The 20,146-nt window shown below is 35.9% G+C and overlaps 1 protein-coding gene and 1 long non-coding RNA gene across 51 annotated transcripts in view; one reads left to right on the top strand and one right to left on the bottom strand.

Annotated features, from left to right (window-relative positions):
• Positions 1-1,480: 1,480 nt before the first annotated feature.
• On the top strand, positions 1,481-12,795 carry LOC115483079. The gene is made up of 3 exons (XR_003944229.1): positions 1,481-2,835; positions 7,153-7,155; positions 11,547-12,795. It is a non-coding gene; the product is annotated as an uncharacterized LOC115483079 (long non-coding RNA).
• Positions 5,719-20,146, bottom strand: part of LOC111596842 (sodium channel protein para) — a 70,254-nt gene continuing 55,826 nt past the window's right edge. For 29 of the 50 annotated variants that reach the window (XM_023311219.2, XM_023311244.2, XM_023311234.2 and 26 more), the window contains 5 exons: positions 17,596-17,790; positions 16,833-17,078; positions 14,095-14,365; positions 8,515-8,819; positions 5,827-6,852 (listed from right to left, as the gene is read on the bottom strand). In XM_023311219.2, the coding sequence (XP_023166987.2) occupies positions 5,827-6,852; positions 8,515-8,819; positions 14,095-14,365; positions 16,833-17,078; positions 17,596-17,790 (2,043 nt within the window). Of the gene's footprint in view, positions 6,853-8,514; positions 8,820-14,094; positions 14,366-16,832; positions 17,079-17,595; positions 17,791-20,146 lie in introns of all 50 variants that reach the window. The other 21 variants (XM_023311217.2, XM_023311226.2, XM_023311215.2 and 18 more) reach the window with 1 other exon arrangement.

Genomic DNA, 20,146 nt, shown 5'->3' with positions numbered 1-20,146 from the left:
TTTCGCTGGATGGCAACTTTCATAATTGAGTGTTTTGTTTTGTTTTGGTTTGGTTTTTCTTTATAGCTTTAGTTGTTTTTGACTCAACTGTACTTAAAAAAGCTTGGCAATTGGGCAAATGGCTGCTGGCAATCGTGTGTCTGTCAGTGTGTGTATGTGTGTGTGTGCAACAAAAAGTATATTTCAATTAAACTAAATAACAATTATACAAATTTAACAACAAAAAATTTGATGAAGAAATGTAAAAATTTTATATATTGAATATCTAATTGCAGTTTTTGTTTTCCTTTTAATTTAGTTGACTTTAGTTTCATTATTTGTTTTTAGCTATGCATATTAACTGGCTGCATTACACATAAATGTTTCTTATTTTTTTTTTACATTTCTGTTTTTTTTTGTTTTTATTATTTTTTTATTTCCTTTGAATTAATTTGCTATGCTTCGTTTGATTTTCATTCTTATATTGTTGTTTTATTTGTATTTTATGTAATTAACTAGACTTATGTAATATATTACAAATGTAAATGTACGAGTATAAAGCTAAAGTTGTTCTTCATTTAATTTTTCTATAGTGATTTGACAAAAAAGCATTTATTTTTTAATTAACTAATATAATATTCCACGCTTTGATTTAAGTGTACCTAAAAAAAAGTTTCTTGGTTTCTGGGTTTCTTTGTTGTTCTTGTTGTTTTTTTTATATATTTTTTTTTATTTTTTTTTGGTTTTTTCTGAATTTTTTTTTTGTATTTTTGTTTGCCTTGCTGTAGAATTGCACATAATTTGGGCCAGCAGTGTGCGGCAGTTGGCCGTTGCCTGTGGCCAAGTGTTGTGCCAGTGAGCCTGTGTCATGCAGGCGCGCACACACAGTTAGCAAGTGCACAGAGCTGGCGCAAACTGTTAGTCATGCTTACATGCAAATGTCAATGCGTCCGACATTTATTGCTCTCTCTCTAAGTTAATTCGAATATTATTATTATTATTTTGTGTTTTTTATTTTGTTTTGTTGCGTTGTGACCTCATTCAGCAGCACAAAATATGCAATATGTAATTTGGTTTATAAATAGGCATATTCATTTATGTATATATATATATATATATATATATATATATATATATATATATATATATATATATATATATATATGTATATATGTATATATATATATGTATATATATATATATATATATATATATATATATATATATATATATATATGTATATATATATATGTGTATATATATGTGTGTGTGTATATAACTTTATTCTGTCTAATGGCAATGATGCGCGTGTTGCTTCGAACGTAACCTCGGCACAAAAAATATTTATGCTAAAATATGAAATATATTTTTTGGTTGTTTATTCGATTATTAATTTATTTGTATTCATTAAGTACTTAAGTTTATTATTCATGATTCAATTATTTCAATTGTACAAATTTCTTTTATTTTTTTTTTTCATTTTTATTACTTTTATTTTATTTGATTTGATTTTGTTCAACTTTTTAGTATTTAGTCGCATTTTTGTTGTTCTTAAATCGCGTAAGCTTTAATTGTTTCATAGTTTGTTTTTGTTTTTGCTTTTGTTTTTCGTACGCTCTTGATAGACGCCTTCGTGTGGAATAAAATTCTTGTTTTTATTCAGTTTTTGTTTTTTTTTTCGCTTTTGTTTTTTATTTAATCTCGCCCCGCCCCTCATTTATAACAGTGCACTCAGTATATATATATACATATTGATATATATATATATATTGTCTTTTTTTTTGTTTTTGTTAAACTTATGCATTTTGTACGGAATTTCAAACTTAATTTTCTGTTATTTATGTTTTTTAGTAGCATTTTCGGTTAATTTTTTGTAGCATGTGTTCGTTCCTCTTTTATAATAATTATTAAATGGATTTTATATTCCTCGTGGATTTGCTTTTGTTGTTCTTGTTGTTGTTGTATTATTTGTCAAACAGCCAACAAAATGTTGATAGTCATGAAGCTAGTCAAATTGGCAATTGGCAATTGGCAAGCGTTGGTTAGTCGAATAACGGCAATTGGGAATAAGTCAAGGCCCCGTTAGGTGGCAGGAGTATAAATCAAAAGGCGCTTGGCAGCTGGGAGAAACGAAGTGGACGACGAAAGATCGAGCAGCGGCTGGAATCAGTCGATTCCGAACCAATCAACTTCGATAACCAAAGCAATCGATAAATGTTAAAATACTTGGACTTGGCTGCGTTTGATTCTGTTGTTGTTTTGCTTTTTGTTGTTGTTGTTTTTTTTCTTTTAAAGTTTGTTTTACAAAGGCAACGCTTAAACTGGTCCCCATATAATATTATAGCTGTGATTTGTTACTCCAATTCGTTCGGCCAGAGCCACAAAGTGCGACTGCAGCTGCAACTGTTATACGCCGTTGCAAGTCCAATTCGAGTTCGAAAAAGAAGCCAAGCTGCCGAAAGCTAAGCCAATGACAATCAAAACTACCAAAAAATAAAAAAACTTAAAATTATAAAGCAAAAATGTCTTGCAGTAAGCATAAAAGACTATTGGGAGCTCAATGCTGATGTTTTTTTTTCGCTTTTGGTTCGGTTTGCGTTGAAAATTGTTGCTAAATTGGTACTCAAAAAGTTGTTGTTATACAATTTCGATATGGTATGCAAGTGTGTACGAGTATGTGTATGTGTACGTGTGTGTGTATGTGTACGTGTGTGTGTATGTGTGTGTGTGGGGGGTGTTGATGTACATACATATGTACTTATGTATGCTGTAAATGTGAACAATTTCTACACAGAGTTCGTATTTCATATATATGTAGAGCAAGGCAGTGTGTTTAAAGCACATGTGTGTGAGTGTGTGTGTGTGCGATAGACTGAGAGCATGTTTCATACAGACTCGTGTGTCTAATGTAAAAATGCAATTTACATTTTCAATTTCTAGTCCAATTTTGAAGCAATAGCAAAGCAAGTGTGTGTGTGTGTGTGTGTGTGTGTGAATTTGCATGTGTGTTAGTGCGCAATGGAACCTCCCATTGTGGTTGTTGTTATATAGATAGTTATCAAGTTAGTTGTCAATTAGTATTTAGTTAATCCTTAGCTAGTTGCGTTCTAACTATAATTAAATCGCTTTTGCTAATCAAAAAGTGAAAAGATCGAAATGAAAATCTGAACAAAACATATATATATATATAAATATATATATACATGTCAACAAAATGCAATTTCGTACAGATTACAGAGCTAAGCTTTGAACGAAGCGATACGAAGCCAACTGAAACGAAACGAAACGAAACGGAATAGAACGCAGTAGGCGAATGCGAAATGCGAAATGCTAACTCCAGCTGAAAAGTAGGCAATATATATTTTTTTAATTTTCTTTTTCTTTTTTCTTTTGCTTTCAAGCTTTAAATCTGCTTTTGTTTTTGTTTTTTTTCTTGTTTTTTTTTTTTAATTGTATTTGCTATTTATAGACTTAATAAATTTATATATATATATTTTCTTTTCTTCGTATATATATATAATTTTTTAGATATTTTTTATTATTTTTCTCGCTCCTTTTTCTCTTTAGTTTCGTTTTTCTTCTCAATTAAGTTTTTGTTTTCTTCTTTCGCATTCGTCGAATTTCTTGCTGCTTTGTTATTGTTGCTGCTGCTAGAGTTATGTATTGTTAAAGCTGAATGACTCTAAAGCAGAGCACATGATCATCATCATCATTACCACCATCATCTTCATCATCGTCAACATCATCATTCAACAAATAAAACTTTACTCTTATTGTACACTCTTTGTGCTCCTTTTCTACTCATACTCACACTCACACACTCACACACTCACTCACTCACTCACACACACACACACACACGCACACATATGCACATTGTTTGTACTTTGTTTGCTTTTCTCTTTTGTCTGCTGCTTCTTTCTTGCTGTGTGTGTGCTTTGCTCGCTTTTTCTTTTTCTTTTCGTTTTCTTTTATAGTTTGAGGTTTGTTTCTTTTTCTATTCATTTTATGTTCACTTTGTTTGTTTTCTTTAAGTTCTTCACAGTTTTCTTCTTCCACTTCTTGTTCGTTTTTTTAGTCTTTCACACTTGCGGCACAGTTTTTGTTGTTGTTTAAGTTTCTACCAAGTTGAATGTTCAGGTTAATGTTTACTTTTTGTTCTCTTTCTGCTGCTGCTTCGTTTTTCATTTCCTTAGCCGTTTCGTTTAGTTAGTTATGTGTGGTATTTTTGGTTCCATATTCGTTTAGCTCAATGCGCCCCAACTCCAATGACAATGTCTCACGGTATAGTCGTGTGTGTGTATGTGTGTGTGTGTTAGTGAAGCACAGTTGCCGCAGCACAGCTGAAGCGCTCAGTGATGAGCATCTGACTGCTGTGTGTGTGTCTTAGTGAATTACAGTTGTGTCTGGCACTGTGTGTGTGTGTGTGTTGTCTGTGTATGCTTTAAACTTGTTGCTTTTAAATATGTTTCCGTTGCAAATTTTGCTGCGCTTAGTCAAATTGAATGAGAACACGAAATTCATGGCATAAACATTGAATGCTCGCGCTACAGCATTGCTCAATGGTTCCAATGTAGATTTATACCAGTACATATGTATGTGTGTGCCTGTGTGTGTGTGTGTGAGTGCGTGTGTGTGTGTGTGTGAGTGTGTTTCTTCAATTCTTAGTTTGTATTGCTTTTGATGGCAGTTCAGACGGTTTTTTTGTTTTCAAGATGTTTTTTATAAACTTCTTTTAAATATACAATACAAAATACTATTTAATCCATGCAATTGGTGTTTTCGAATCAGTTTCTTCTTCTTCATTTATTTGTATGCATATGTGTGCGTGTGTGTGTGTGTGTGTGTGTGGAGTTTATGCATTTGTTGTTATTTAGTTTTCATTTTGCACTGTTTTTTTTTGTTTACTTTATTTTTTTAGTTATTTTACATTTGTTGTATATATATATCCTATATTTGATTATGTGATTTATTTTTTGTTTTTTGTTTTCTTTTATTTTAATTTATTTTTTATGCAAATTAAAATATTTAAGGCTTCATTTGTTTTAGAATGTAGATTTAGAATTTGAAGAATCGAATTCAGTTTTTTTTTATTTATTAATTTGTTTATTTCATTTATTGTGTGTTTGTTTGTTGTTGTTGTTGTTGTTGTTGGTGTTGTTGGTGTTGTATTGGCTGTTTGCTAGATTGTACTCGTACTCGATTTCGTAGGAAATGGATTCATGTTTGATTCGTATATAAATAGAACATTTAGGCTTAATTCTTCAGGTAGGCCAATTGTGAATTGTTGTTGTTGCATGTTGCATGTTGCATGTTGCATGTTGTATGTTGTATGTTGTGTGTGTGTGTGCTTTGAAGGTAACTACGAGCCTGCTTACAAATTTAAAATATTTTCTTAATATGCTCAACATTTCTCTTTAGCTTAAGTATGATTGTTGTTTGTTTGTTGTTGTTTGTTTGTTGTTGGTGTTGTGCTTTTTCATTTGTATCATATTTGAAACTGAGTTAACTTAAATTTTTAGACACTTGCTGCTGTCGTTGTTTGTTGTTGTTGTTGTTTGTTGTTGTTGTTGCTGTTGTTGTACTTTATTACAATTTGTATGTTTTCCCATTGTTGTTGTTGTTGTTGTTAATCTATAGCAGAAAATTATGCTTGTTTCGCTGTTGTTGTTGCTGTACCTGTTTGCTCACTGTTGTTGCTGCTGTTGCTGCTGCTGCTGCTGCTGCTGCTGTTGCTGTTGTTGTAGCTGCTGCAGCTGGCACTTAGAGTGTTGTTGCTGTCGCCAGCTGCCGCTGCCGCTGCTCTCAATAGTCGCGTGCGTCTTGGAGGGGGGGGCGAGGCCTGGCTCAGACATCTGCCGTGCGCGATGTTATGCTCGGCGAGCGCGAGTGTATTACAACCTTGTGGCCGTTTTTTGTCACGAAGCCATCGCTCTCAACAAGTACGGCCGTTTGGCGGCCGGCGCTGCCGCCGCTGCCGGCGCTCTGGCCACCGGGACTGCCGCTTCCATTGCCATCGTTCGGACTATTTACATCAGCGTCTGCTAGATCATGACCGCCATTGGCGCCGGCCGCATCGGGATCATCAGTGTCAGCCGTGCCATCAGCGCCATTGTCGTCGGCGGCATCTGCATGGGCATCGGCTGCGGCATCGGGATCAGCTGGATCATGGCTGGCATCGGCAATGCCATCGGCATCAGCATCGCCATCGCCATTGGCCTCTGGATCGCTGCCGCCGCCGCCGCTTTCGGCGCGCGTTTTGTGCTTGCGCCATGCGTGCTGAATGAGGCGGGCGCAATACTCCTCGCGCTGGCGCCACAGCGTGGAGGAGACCGGCTCGTAGCCTTCGGTGTCGGGTCGTGCCGCAATTTCGCCAATTTCGCCCGTCTCCTCGATCGGATTGCCTTTGCGCGCGAAAAAGTCTTTGGTGAGGGCGTCGAGTATGTCCACGCAGTACATGAGATCACCGCGACAGATGGGTATGTCCATCGATATGATTTTGTACTTGTTCGGCTTGTGGATCTGCAGCGGCGGCTCGAGGACGTCTAAGAACTCTGAAAGCTGATCGTAGCGTATATACTGTGTACCCTCCGGATCGAACTGCTGCCAGATCTCATAGTACATATCGTAGTCGTCGTCGGTTAGACCCTCCTGCACGTCTTCGGTGGCCTGACTATAGTTCTCAAGAATGACAGCAATGTACATATTAATAACTATCAAAAAGCTTATAACTAGATATGAGAGGAGAAACGTTATTCCAACGGTCGCTGAACCACAATTGCCCGGATAGCCTTTGTCGTTGTCGGGTGGATCGCATGCTTCCTCATTGATAATGGCGTCGAGTACACCATCCCAACCGGCTGAGGTAGACATCTGCTCGTTTAGCGTATGCGCAAGATGCAATGGCAATCGATGGATCGATGGATCGATAGATCGACAGATCGACAGATCGACAGATCGACAGATTGATAGATCGAGATAGATCGATCGAGCATCGATAAACGATACGTTTTGAATTGAATTGCATTCAGAAGCGGCACGAAACGCATTTGTGGACGGCAGAGTTGAGCGGTTGGATGGTGTTTTTATTTTGGTATTTTTTTGGTATTTTTTGGTATTTTTGTTTGTATTCGTTGATCGTTCAGTGTGTTTGTTGTAGTGGGTCGATCGTAGATCGTGTCAAAATTGTAGTTACGTGTCGTACGTGTGTGTTTCATGTGTGTGTGTGTGTGTGTGGGCAGTGAAAGAAAAGTTTAAGACAGAAGATACAATAACAAGAAGAGTCATTAGTCAAACGTTAGGTTAATGGAGCACTTGGTTAAGCAAAACTAAGTAGTTGTTAGGTATGTTGGGCATATGGTAGTTGTAGTAGTTGTAGTTAGTAGTAGTTGTTGTTGTTGTTGTAGTAGTTATAAGTAATGGTAGTGGTTGTGGTTGAGGTTGGCTCGAATGCGCTTAACTGAATAGCTGGCTTGCAGTTGGCCAATTGATTTGGGCCACACGTATACATAGACATAGACAGGTATACATAGGAGCTTATGTATTCACACTGGACACTGTGTGTGTGTGTGAGAGAGAGAGAGAGAGAGTGAGTGTGCGTGTGTGTGTGGCGGCCAGTTGAGTCGCATTACGGTTTGATGGCCAAACAATGTAACGGTAAATGCAAGCGGCAGCTTTGTTCGTTTGTTTGAATTTTTTTGTGAACAGAGCAAATCGAAAGCTCAAAGAGTTGTAAACAGTTAAGGACAGAGAGAGAGAGAGAGAGAGAGATAGAGGGGGGAAGAGAGACAGTGTGTGTAAGTGATAGACAGAGAGAGAGGAAGAGAGCGTAGCGTAGTTTTTGTATTTCTTGTGGCGTTGAAAAACGCGCGAAAGTTTTGTTTTTTTTTTGCATTGTGTCATGAGGAAATTCCAAAATTTCATTTGGTATTTGTTGATAGAGCTGAATTAGATTTGTTTTTTTTTTTAATATTAGTTTAATGAATAAGTTTATGTAATGGGAAGAACCAAAGGGCTAAATAAAAATGGAAAATGGAACTTCAAATGAGCTCAAGCAGCTGTTCAAGAAGTTGCTGAAAGCCCAAACTGAAGAGAGGGAGAGGCAGAAGGTGAGGGTGAGAGAGAGACAGAGGGAGAGAACGAAAAAGTCACGTGAATAAATTGTGAATGAGAAAAAAACTCGCTCTAATTTAGCTTTTACCAACAACTACCGCAGCTTGAATCAACATTGTGATGTTGCCACTAAAACAAAATGGCGCGCACGGCAAGTGGCAACATAGGTCGAAAGGAACGCAATCGATAGATCGATGGATCGATAGATCGATAGATCGCTCGTCTGTCTGCGCGTTGCCAAAGGCTGTGCGACGCCAGGTGCCAGACCTGCCAGACCGCTCGCATTGCACTGGGCGGTTATGCTGGGTGGTTGGTGGTGGTGGTTGGTGGTTGTGTGTTAGTGTGGGGGCGTGGCAACATCACCCAACGACAACAACAATAGACAACATAAACCGTTAACGGAATTGTGGCAGAAACGCTTACCTGAAACAGCAATATCATGCTCTGGCCAAACGTCTTGAAGTTGTAGACATCGTTGATGCCGCTCTTCTCCTTCACGTGCATGAAGAACGACATGCCGAAGATCGCAAAGATGAACATCACCAGGAAGAGCAGCAGGCAGATGTTGAACAGCGCCGGCAGCGACATCGCCAGCGCGAACAGCAGAGTTCGTATGCCCTTGGCGCCCTTGACCAGACGGAGGACTCGGCCCACTTTCGCCACGCGCACCACACGCAGCAGCGTGGGCGACACGAAGTATTTCTCGATAATATCGCTAAGTACAAGACCTGCGGAGCGCGAGCGTCGATTGAGAAATTGAGTGTTCAGAATTATTGATGGCAGTCAGTTACTAGAGTAGGGCTCGTTTCAGAATGGGGATTCAGGCGGAGGTGGCGGCGGGGACGGGGACGGGGACGGTGGGGTGATCGGGTCGGGGTGGTTGGGCGTTGGGCGTTGGGCGTTGGGCTTTGTGTGTGTTGGAGGCTCAGGGGCGCGGCGCAATCAGAATTGCACAAGCAAGACACTAAAAAAAGAAACACAAATTAAATGAAGGGGCGGGTCGGGGGGCGGGGCAGCAGAATATTAACAATTTACATAGCTGAAATATTGAAAGCGTTAGGAATATTACACGGACGCAGTTGTTCGCTTGATTTACACAAGACTCTTACACAAACAACAAATAAGTAAATCATATACAAATACAAATACAAATACAAATACAGATACAAATACATATAGATATAGATATAGATATAGATATAGACATAGACATAGATATAGTATGTACAATTGTCTGATGAAATGATCATTTAGCTTCGCATTAGGCTGCAAATCAGTTGAGGAAACTCTTTGAGCTAGTCAGAAATCTAGAGTCTTTACAAGATATGGCAACGCTGCCATAAAAGAGTGAGGTTAGAACTGCTCTTGGAGTTCGCGAAAGTGAGAGCGCGAGAGAATAGAAATCTTTTTGTTAACTATTTGCAAATTAATCGAAACTTGAAGCAAGCATTTAGCATATAAGGTTCCATAGACTATACATAAAGATATCTTAGATCAATATCTGGACGATCTCTATGCATAGTGTATTCACTTTCATAGTGCCAAGCGTAGTGCAAATCATTTCATTTGAACACAATCATAAGATATATATATATATATACAATATCTGGGTTAGTAGAAGTTACCGTTACGTTACGAAACAGAAATGAAAAGGAAAACACGAAGAACATAGGATACACACAGATATTTATATATACGTATTCTTAGGTACGGGTATACAGCAGTGACATACAACTTACATACATACATACATAGTAGACATGAGTATGTTGAGTAAAACAAAAGAGAGAGAGAGAGAGAAAAAACGAAACGAAACGAAAAGAAAGTTGTAAAAGTAAGTTTTAACTGTAACTTGAACAGCAAACAGTAAGCAGCAACACTTAGTAGAGGATATCCATTTTTTAGTATTTTTTAAAAAATATTTTTTAGTATTTTTTTTTTTTTTGCTAGCGCAGAGGCGTTGAAAGCAGCAGCAGGCGTATGCGCAGGTGTAGGCGAGGGCGTAGGCGAAGGCGTTGGGCGTTGGGCGTTGGGCGTTGGGCGTTGGCATCGAAAATCATCTCGTGGCGCATGTCTTTAGAGATGTCTTCATACCGTTGACATAAGATCTTTGAGTTGTTGTTGGTTTTTTTCTTGTTTAACTTTGTTCATTATTTGGTTCGGGCTTTATATATGCATATATTTAGTTTTATGTATGCATATACATATATAGTAAGTGGTATGTGTGAGCGTCATTAACTTTTAGCGATAATCCGAAGCATATTTTAAGAGTGCCAAATATCAGCAAAAAGTTCGTTTGCCGCCCAATGGCGCTTGCTTTAGGGCAGAGCGGAAGGCGAGCGAGAATGAGAGAGCAAGAAAGTAGGGAGAGGGAGCGAGAGCAGCACAGCTGCATTGAAATTTTGAAACAATGTGTTCATTGGCATCTCATTCTCTAGTTGATACGAAATGCGCACTAGCGTGAGCGAGAGGGAAATGGGAGCACTACACACAACTGATAGCTGGGCAGTGGGCAGTCACTAAACACAACTCAACTGAAAGCTGGCTGAACAAACGAACTGTTGCGATTGGTTGAAATAGTAAAATGGAGTCAAATAAGAAGAAGAGCATAGCGAGTAGTTTTGAATGCCTATGCGTTATGCCAAATGCCAGGCTAATTAACAAAAAACAATAAACGGGAGCGAATTCACGAAAGAGAGAGCGGGAGAGCGAAAGACAGATAGAGAGCGAGAGAGTGGAGGGAACGTGAAAAACCAGAAAAAATAATAGAAAAATATATATTGTTTATATGTACACATATTAAGTCAAATCATAAGCACTAAAACTAGTTAAGACTAATGAGATTTTCGTCTATATATATTATTTTTTTTGCCAACTTTGGCCCGATGCGGGAGTTGCTGAGGTGTCTTCGGGTTGACCAGGTATATAGATCTAGCTAAATATATAGTATGCGTTTTACTACGTTCATAGTAAAGTACATAATCTCCATTGCAGATTGGACCAAAACCATTAAGAAGATTCAGGCTAGTGCCACGGTATTTGCTCGTATCGAGCTGGGTACGTTTTCGACTTGAATGCCAATACGCATAACATATAAAAGGCGGAGTTAAATCATAAACGGGTCACGTTATCCAACCAGTTATGCTACACACTATAAATTGGGAGTCGGCCAGGAGCTGGGGCCAAGGCAGCAGTCGTACGCGCATGTGTGCTAAACAGTGCGCACGGCCAATGCGTTGGCTGGCCGGCGAATGGAGTTTGACAATGGTCAAAATTTCTATACCGGGCAGTAGCTGACAGAGTTATGCAACCGACAATCGCACAGATCGGTTGAGAGTTGTGGAATGCCTGTTGACACCTAACTCTGATTGAATCTTATCGTGTTCTATTCATCAATAGCTTTTCATTTGCGTTTTTCTTTCTTTTTTTTTGCGTTTTGTGCAAGCCATTTTGAGTGTGTGTGTGTGTGTGTGTGTAGATATAGATTAGCATTTTTTGTTTATTATTTATTTAGATAAGTCGCTGTTATTTGCTATTCGCTTATTTGTTACGTTTTTTTTATCAAAAGATTTTTTTTTTTCATTTTGCATTTACAAAGCGTAGTTTTTTTAAGTTTTTTTCTTTTGGTAAATTTGTTTTGTTTTGTTTTGGTCTTTTTAAAGCGTGTATTAATATATTCGTCTATGAGGATATCACTCGGGGTCGAACAATCGAAGCCAAAGAATGAAGCATACTTTAAGGCGTTTGAAAAAATTTCAAGCATTTGCTTTAGAGTTTGGCATTAAAATTGATATTGAAACAGGTTTTAAAATACTTATTGAAAGTGCGCTTGGAAAACATTTGGCGCGTGTGTCACATAAAGAAGCAAAGCATGAATACAGAAAAGGAAAAAACAGCCTTAGCCCTGCTGGCTGCTTACTTCGGCCGGGTTACTTAGGAGTAGATCGAAGCGAGTTTCGACGTCTTCTTCTTCTTTTTTCGAATACGAAATCATAATCAAAGGAAAAGTAAAACAGATTTATATATATTTAAATGCAGGGTAATTGGCAGGGCATCGCCTGTCTGAGTCTGACTTCGGGGAAAGGGGGACGGGGGTTTTGTCAGCAGCTGAGAAACGGGGCTAGCGCACGGGCTGGGAATTTGTCGTTAGTCAGTTTCAACGGGCAGGCAGCAGCAGAAATGATAACAGCATCCCTTTTATGTACATGGAGTAGTATAAAATGGAAGCTCTCTGTTGCAGATATTAATGTAGTAAAGCATATTTTAAGCCATCTTTTGTACAGTTTATTTGTTGGATGTCTGGTCCAGACACACATAGCCATATGGGTTATCTACCTAGTTGCTTATCCAAAAACGAACCAAAATTTATTGAAAAGAAGTTGAAGTAGAAGAAGTAGTAAAAGTAAACAAAAACTGGGGGAGGCTTTGGGGCTTTGATTGAATATACACATTTTGAGGTATTCCCAATTTCTTGGCCCGGGCTGTTGTCATATTTTGTTCTTTTCGCTTTCGATTGTGTGTGCTTACGTATGCGCGATTGTTAAGCTGTAGCAATAAAAACGATCGAGTCGATCGAGTCGATCGAGCTCGAGGCTGGCAGTAAAAAGTTGTAAAATAAAAGATTTAAGTAATATTATAATAGATTAAACAATAATTGTAATGTAATTGTTAATACTCGCAATATCATAGAATTATTTCAATATATATTTTTAACGACAGTTACAACAACAATTTATTATTACAAATATGGACACCAATACATGAATCAGTTCAACAATTTAATCTTTACACATTTAAATTTCGAATAAATAAATACAACAAATATATCAACTATGTAATTTTTAACAAACCAACAACATTTATAAAGGGCGAACGGAAAGCAATGGGGATTTGCCTTGGTATAACAGTTCAAGGCAGTGGTATAACAACTGCTAACTGTTATACTCTCTTAGCAAAGTTAACTTTAAGCTAACAAAAACAAGCTAACAAATAATTTTTAATATAATTTTCCAAGGTATAACAGTTAAGAGCAATTGTATAACAACTATTTACTGTTATACTCAAAGCAAAGTCAACATCAAACGAAATAAAACAAGCTTAAAAATCATATAGAACATACTTTGCCTTGGTATAACAGTTTAAAGCATTTGTATAACAGCTATTAACTGTTATACTCAATGCAAAGTCAACTTCGAACTAAAAAACAAGCTAATAAATCATTTGGAACATACTTTGCCTTAGTATAACAGTTAAAAGCAGTGGTACAACAACTATTAACTGTTATACTCAAAGCAAAGTCAACTTTAAACTAAAACAAAAACAAGCTAACAAATCATTTGGAATACGTTAAGCACAACGACTTTAGTTTGTTTCACACAATATTTAGCACATTTGCCAATCTACATGGACTGATTATTTTTGCCATGACTGTATACAGGTCTGGTCCATGTAGGAATTGCCAAAGAGCTCAAATGGTTATGTGAACGAGCAACAACACATAAATTAGATTACGATTTTGGTTTTTAGTAAATTTGTACTTTTTTTGTTTTCGGTTTTTGCTTGGAAACAGAACAACAACAATAATAATTACGATAACGAATTACGAATCAACATTGAAACGAATATTTGTTGGGAAATTGCATTTTACGTTTAAATACGACAGCAAAGTTAGTAACAATTATTAGAAAGTTTATGTTTTATATATAGATAGAGGAATAAGGAGCGTTCTGTGTTACAAAATAATACAGAGAGAGAGAGAGACAGAGATGGTAAGAGAGAGAGAGAGAGAGAAAGAGAGAGAGACATACACACATACAGCAAGAGCGTACGGTTATGTGGAGTTGGGGGGATATTCGTACATTTTGGTTTGGAGATTGGAATCATTTTTTGTTTGGTTTTTTTTTTTGGTTTTTTTCGCCTAGTTGTTTAAGCTTTTTGGCATTTTTGGTATTTTGTTGGTATTTGTAAGAAGAAAATTGGTATGTTTTTGGCATTTTTACTTACCTAAGATGGATAAAATGACAACTACTACATCAAATAAATTCCATGGCTCAATAAAATAGTGATATCGTAAAGCGAATATTTTTAATAGACATTCGGAACTGAAAATAACTACGAATATCGCATTGAGATAGTCAAGGACCGCGTTGTACGTGTCCGACGCATCGTAACGATCGAGTGTCATGGTGAACATGTTTAGACCAATGAATAACATAATGATTATGTCGAATTTCTTATCGGTTACTATTTCAAAGACTATTGCTTGTGGACGCCACTGTAAATGAGAGAGGAATCAAAAATCGAAATCAAAAAAATCGAAAATCAAATTAAAATAAATAAATTATTTTTGTTTTTTTTTCGTATTTTTTTTTTGGGATGACGTCGTGGATACCCAAAGTAGAGAGAAGAGAGATAAGAAAAAAAGAAAATAGAAGAGTTTGGTATAAGTACATTTGAGTTAAGCACGATCGCAATTACTTGTGTGTAGGTATATGGCTGTGTACACATACACACTAACACATACATACACACATACGTATGTATGTAATAACACCATGTATGCACATGGACATAGGCTCTACTTATGTAACTAGTTAATACGGAGTCCTCCGACTCCACACTTAGTTGGTATTTAATGTATGATTAGCTTTTCTTTGTATTAGCTTTAGTATTGGTATTGGTATTAGTATTAGTATTAGTATTAGTTATATGTTATAGATTAGATTTGATATATCGTTTATCGTTGCCTAACTGCATTTAGCGTTGTAGATCTGTGCCAATAGCAATCTTTTTTCCATGATCAGCGCGCGCCCACCTGTATGTACAGTAGAGTATGCGTGGAACACACACACACACGCACACGAGCGGGTGTGCCTGCGTGTGTGTGCGAACATATTAATACATAGAGCAACAGATTAAAGTTAGAGTGTAACAGTGAGTCGGTGCGCTTTGATTATCATTCAGCAATTGTTACTTAATATGAGAGCAGCCATTGTCATTCACACTACATCTTAAGGACAGACAGCATTCACAATTGATTATCGATTATTGATAATTTGAGTTGATTAATTGATTAGTTGATTAGTTGATTAGTTGATTAATTGATTAGTTGATTAATTGATTATTAAGTATGTTCTTTTTGGTGTTTCGAGTACAGTTTGGAGTATATTTAGTATAAAACGTGCTGCTACTGTCGTGGTCTGATAGTTTGATGTATGTACGTTGGGCCGGGGTGGGGGACGTTAAGTCTTGAATTTTGGATCGTTGATCGCTGATCGGAACATGCCTCTTAGCTGTGTCTAACATAATTTCATTTGTGTCTTCTAACGCTACACAACATGCCCAAAACATGACTCAGATTCACGTGCCACTTAATTGATATTTAGTCAAAAAAAGAGAGTAGAGGAAACATGCATTTAGATTGCCTTTATAAAGAGAGAGAGAGTGTATTGAGAAATATATATTTATAAATATATAAAGAGAAATAGAGAGAGAGCATATATACATAAATAGATTGATTTTGTTTTTTTGTTTTTTTTTTTTATTCATTTTTATACATAGAATTTTGGAATTGTTTTTTGAATTTTGGCATAAATTTCATGTTTGTCTAGGTTACAAATGGCAGACATAAAAATGTTTAAGTACAGACAACCAAACGGACACAATACTTAAATATTGTTATCGAAATGAAGTATTAAGTATTATTATTAAGAAACAAACAGTAGTATGTCGAGAACATAGTATATACTTTAAGGAGTTCGCTCAATGGCAACGGTAGCGTGCTCTCAGCAATATCGATCGATGCACAAGCTGCTTCAGCTGCACACACACACACACACACACTCTGAGGAGTCATATGCATGTGTATGCACATATGTGTGTATGTGACTTGTGGCTTCTACAGGTTGTGCATGCCACACACTACGGCAGCTATTCCAGCGACTCGACTTTGCGCTTGTTTTAAGATCCATTTATTCAACTTGAACAAAATATTGCTAGAGAACAGGGCCTTTATCAATTTGAGATTTGAGATTTGAGATTGGATATATATTGCTGAATAGTTGTGTTAACAGATTTGCAAGGGTATTCGTCGCGTCGGCGTCAGTTCGTTACGGTCCAGTTCGGTATTTGTTTATAATATTGTTATAATTGTATTCAGTTTTCGTTAACGCATAGAAAAAAGTATATATATATATATATATATACATAAAATATATATATATATGTGTGTATATATATAGAGGAAAATAATATATATATATACAAATTGAGTACGATTGGCACAGATGACGCGATCGCGAACTATTCTTCTTCTTTCGTTTTTTGATTTATTTGATTATTGATGTTTTCATTTCAGATATATATATTTATATATATATATGTGGAAATATTTGATATATCATTTAATATTCATTTTATGTGCAGCATTTGAGCCGAGCATTTTGAACTGGATGTGCGTCCAATTCGAAAAGTTTTTGTCAAAAATAGAGTTGGAAATGGAAAGTCTGATCGTTGAGCTCGCACTGCAAAAGTTAAATATTTTTTCATTATTTTCTTTAAGGTTTTTCCTTGCGATAATTCAGATAAGTTATTTTTGTGATTTTTTTCTGTTATTGTTTTTTTTTAATGTTAATTAGTTTTGTTTTCTTGATTTTTTTTGATTAGTTGGCTTTGTTTTTTATGAAGTATTTATTTGATATTTTTTTGGTTTGTTTTTGGTATTTTTTTTTTTGTTGTCTTACCCTTGGTCTTGGAATGGCTTTTAATGGTTTTTTAGAGCCCATCTTTTTCATAGCATTATAGTACTTTTTCTGATCTTCTGTCATGAACATTTCTAATGATCCACCTGCTTTTTTCTTTTGCTCATTAAAATTATCAATGATAACACCAATGAACAGATTGAGTGTGAAAAATGATCCAAATATGATGAAGAACACGAAATATAAATACATGTAGATGTTCGTTTCACGAATCGGCTGCTTGTCCACCTGGTTATCGATATCGATAGCGATATAGATATAGAGATTTTGATTTTGATTTTGCATTTTGAATTTTTTTTGTATTTTGCAATTTTGTCATCGGTTGAAGTTTTTTTGCGGTTATTGTGAATGGATCATTTTTAGTGTTATACGGCAGTGTTGTTGTTGTTGTTGTGTAGTTTGTTGTTGTTGTTGTGGGTGGCCAGAGTAGTTGTAGTTAGTTGTTATGTTGTATTGTGTTGTTGTTGTTGTTGTAGTTGTAGTTCATATAAAAAAGAAGAAAAAAATATATAGATAGAAATGTTGATTAATTGAAAATTACTTTAAATACTTATAGATTCGTATGTATAAATATAGAGAGAGAGTATTATTATATTTTTGTATAGGATTGCGTTTAGCTCATCTTTTTAAAGCGCATAACCAAATGGATAGATATATATATATAGATAGATATATATCTAGTGTATATATGTATATATGTAGGCAAGTAAAATAAGAGGAAGGGAAAAGAACTGAAGAACATTACCTCTCGTGAATCGATTGCATCGTTCATTATTTGTATCCAGCCTTTAAAGGTCGCCACTTGGAAAAGGCACAGATACGCGTTACCTACATGATCGAAATTCATTGCTGAATTCACCCACGTGTAGTTCTCGCTCTCGCATGCGTTGCGATTTGGTATTATCTCGTGGCTGAGCTTTGTTCCATTTAAATCTTCGCACTGCATTCATCATCATCAGCATCATCGTCGTCGTCATCAACAGCAGCAGCATCATCATCATCGTTGTTGTCATCATTTTGTATTTTTCATTGGAAATGTTTTTTTTTTTTTTTTTTTTTTTGAGATTTTGTTTTAAAAGAAATGAGTTTCAGTTATGCGAAAGTTACATTTGGCAAATGGAGCTTAAACTGCTTCTACACAGCCCAAAAATAAAACTAACTTCCAAATATATCAGATAAGCAAAAACGATAAGTCGTAGGATTTGATTATGGGAAACAAAATATAATTTGTATTTTCTATATAATATTTATTTATTATATTTTTAAATAAATGCTCTTTAAATACATTTAAAAAAATGTTATTTGTCATATCAAATATTCTAAACAAAACATTTGAAAATATAGTATTTTTTTTAAATATTTATGGAGCGTATGAAAATGTTCCAAGTAAAATATTTAAAAAATAAAATTTGATCTTGAAATACAATTCTTGCTAGGGCTAAGCCGACTCAGCTTCAATTTCTTGTAAAAGGTTAATTTAAAATTTCAATAAACTATAAAAAAACTAAAAATATAAAATATTAATAAAATATGTTGTTTATTGTATTCTGTTCAAAAAATTCTTGATTTGGAATATAAAATGTTACATATTTAAATATATTTCAAAAGTTTTTGTTTTAGTTAAAAGAAAACCAACTTTGACTCATTTCTAACTAAATTGAAAGATATATATTACATAACTGAAAGAGCCTATAGGTAAGCTTCACTGTATAGAAAAAAGAAAACACGTTCTCAGCTTCTTTTCGGGCAGTGTAAAAGCAGTTTTGGAATTCAACATAATTTAGGCTAAGCTACAGCTAATTAAAAATAAATTTATTACAAGTAACTTGTAAAGGCATGTTGCAAGTGTATCTCTGTGTGTGTGTGTGAGTGTGTGAGTGTAGTTTCAGCAGCTAATTAGCATTGTATATATATATACAGGTGTATATATATATGTTTTAGCATTTGATTGCAGCCACTTGGCTATAACTGAGATTAAATTATGAGAGAGTATTTTGTGCAAGAGGCGAAACTAAATTCTAGTACTAAACGAGTGTACTAAACATAATTAATGATTAATTGGTTGTTTTTTTTTTTTGTATTGGTATTGGTGCAGCAACAGTCGTGTGTCGCATACAACTGAGCGTTAAGTGTATTGAGTACTTGATTTATAATTTGGATATGCAACTATTCATGCTCTGTGCCTAACTGGAATGCTATCTAGGACGCGATACAGTTGGGCAATATTATCGGAAGTACAGAGTACATGTTACATGGTCCAGAGTACATGGTACCTAGTATATAGGACAAAGTTGTTCATGGTACGTGGTACAGAGTACTTGGTACAAAGTGCAGAGTACAAGGCACAATGTACAGAGCATAAGGTACAAGGTACAGAGTACAATGTACAAGGTACAGAGTACTTGGTACAAAGTGCAGAGTACAAGGCACAATGTACAGAGCATAAGGTACAAGGTACAGAGTACAATGTACAAGGTACAGAGTACTTGGTACAAAGTGCAGAGTACAAGGCACAATGTACAGAGCATAAGGTACAAGGTACAGAGTACAAGGTACAAGGTACAGAGTACAAGGTACAGAGTACAAGGTACAGAGTACAAGGTACAAGGTACAGAGTACAAGGTACAGAGTACAAGGTACAGAGTACGAGGTACAAAGTACAAGGTACAGAGTACAAGGTACAAAGTACAAGGTACAGAGTACAAGGTACATAGTACAAGGTACAAAGTTCAAGGTACAGAGAACAAGGTACAGAGTGCACGGTACAAGGTACGTAGTACAGAGGACATAGTAGTTCATGGTACACAGTACTTGGTACATAGTACAGAGTACAGACTATATAGTACAGAGTACAAAATACATATAGTAGTATATGTATGTATATATATTGATAGTTGGGTAAGTAAGTATTACACCGGAGTATGTACAGCAGCATATTTACAACTGAATGCCTACACAAGTACAAATACATTCTCTCTCTTATACTCGTACTTAATCGACAACAAAAAATAAAGGCAGAAGAAGAGTGATAAGTACGAACGAGTGTACAAGCGAGTTAACTAGATAAGTACGAGTATTTCGAGTATTAATATTGTTTCTCGATTTCGATTTCGATTTGGATTTCGAGTTCGAGTTCGATTTCGATCAACTATTTACGAAAAATAGATGCAAAGATACGCATTTCACAGTCAAGTCTGAAGACCATTTGAATTCGGATTGAGAATCGTGTGATTTCTTGAATTTGTATTGTTGAATTTTCTTGCTAATTAAATGCTGCTTGGATTTCGGGTCGAAAA

The sequence above is a fragment of the Drosophila hydei genome, unplaced genomic scaffold, assembly GCF_003285905.1.
Source record: "Drosophila hydei strain 15085-1641.00,03,60 unplaced genomic scaffold, DhydRS2 tig00000339-arrow-arrow-pilon, whole genome shotgun sequence".
Lineage (NCBI taxonomy): Eukaryota > Metazoa > Arthropoda > Insecta > Diptera > Drosophilidae > Drosophila > Drosophila hydei.
The sequence above is the reverse complement of the archived record's forward strand: the minus strand, read 5'-3'. Positions and strand labels throughout refer to the sequence as shown.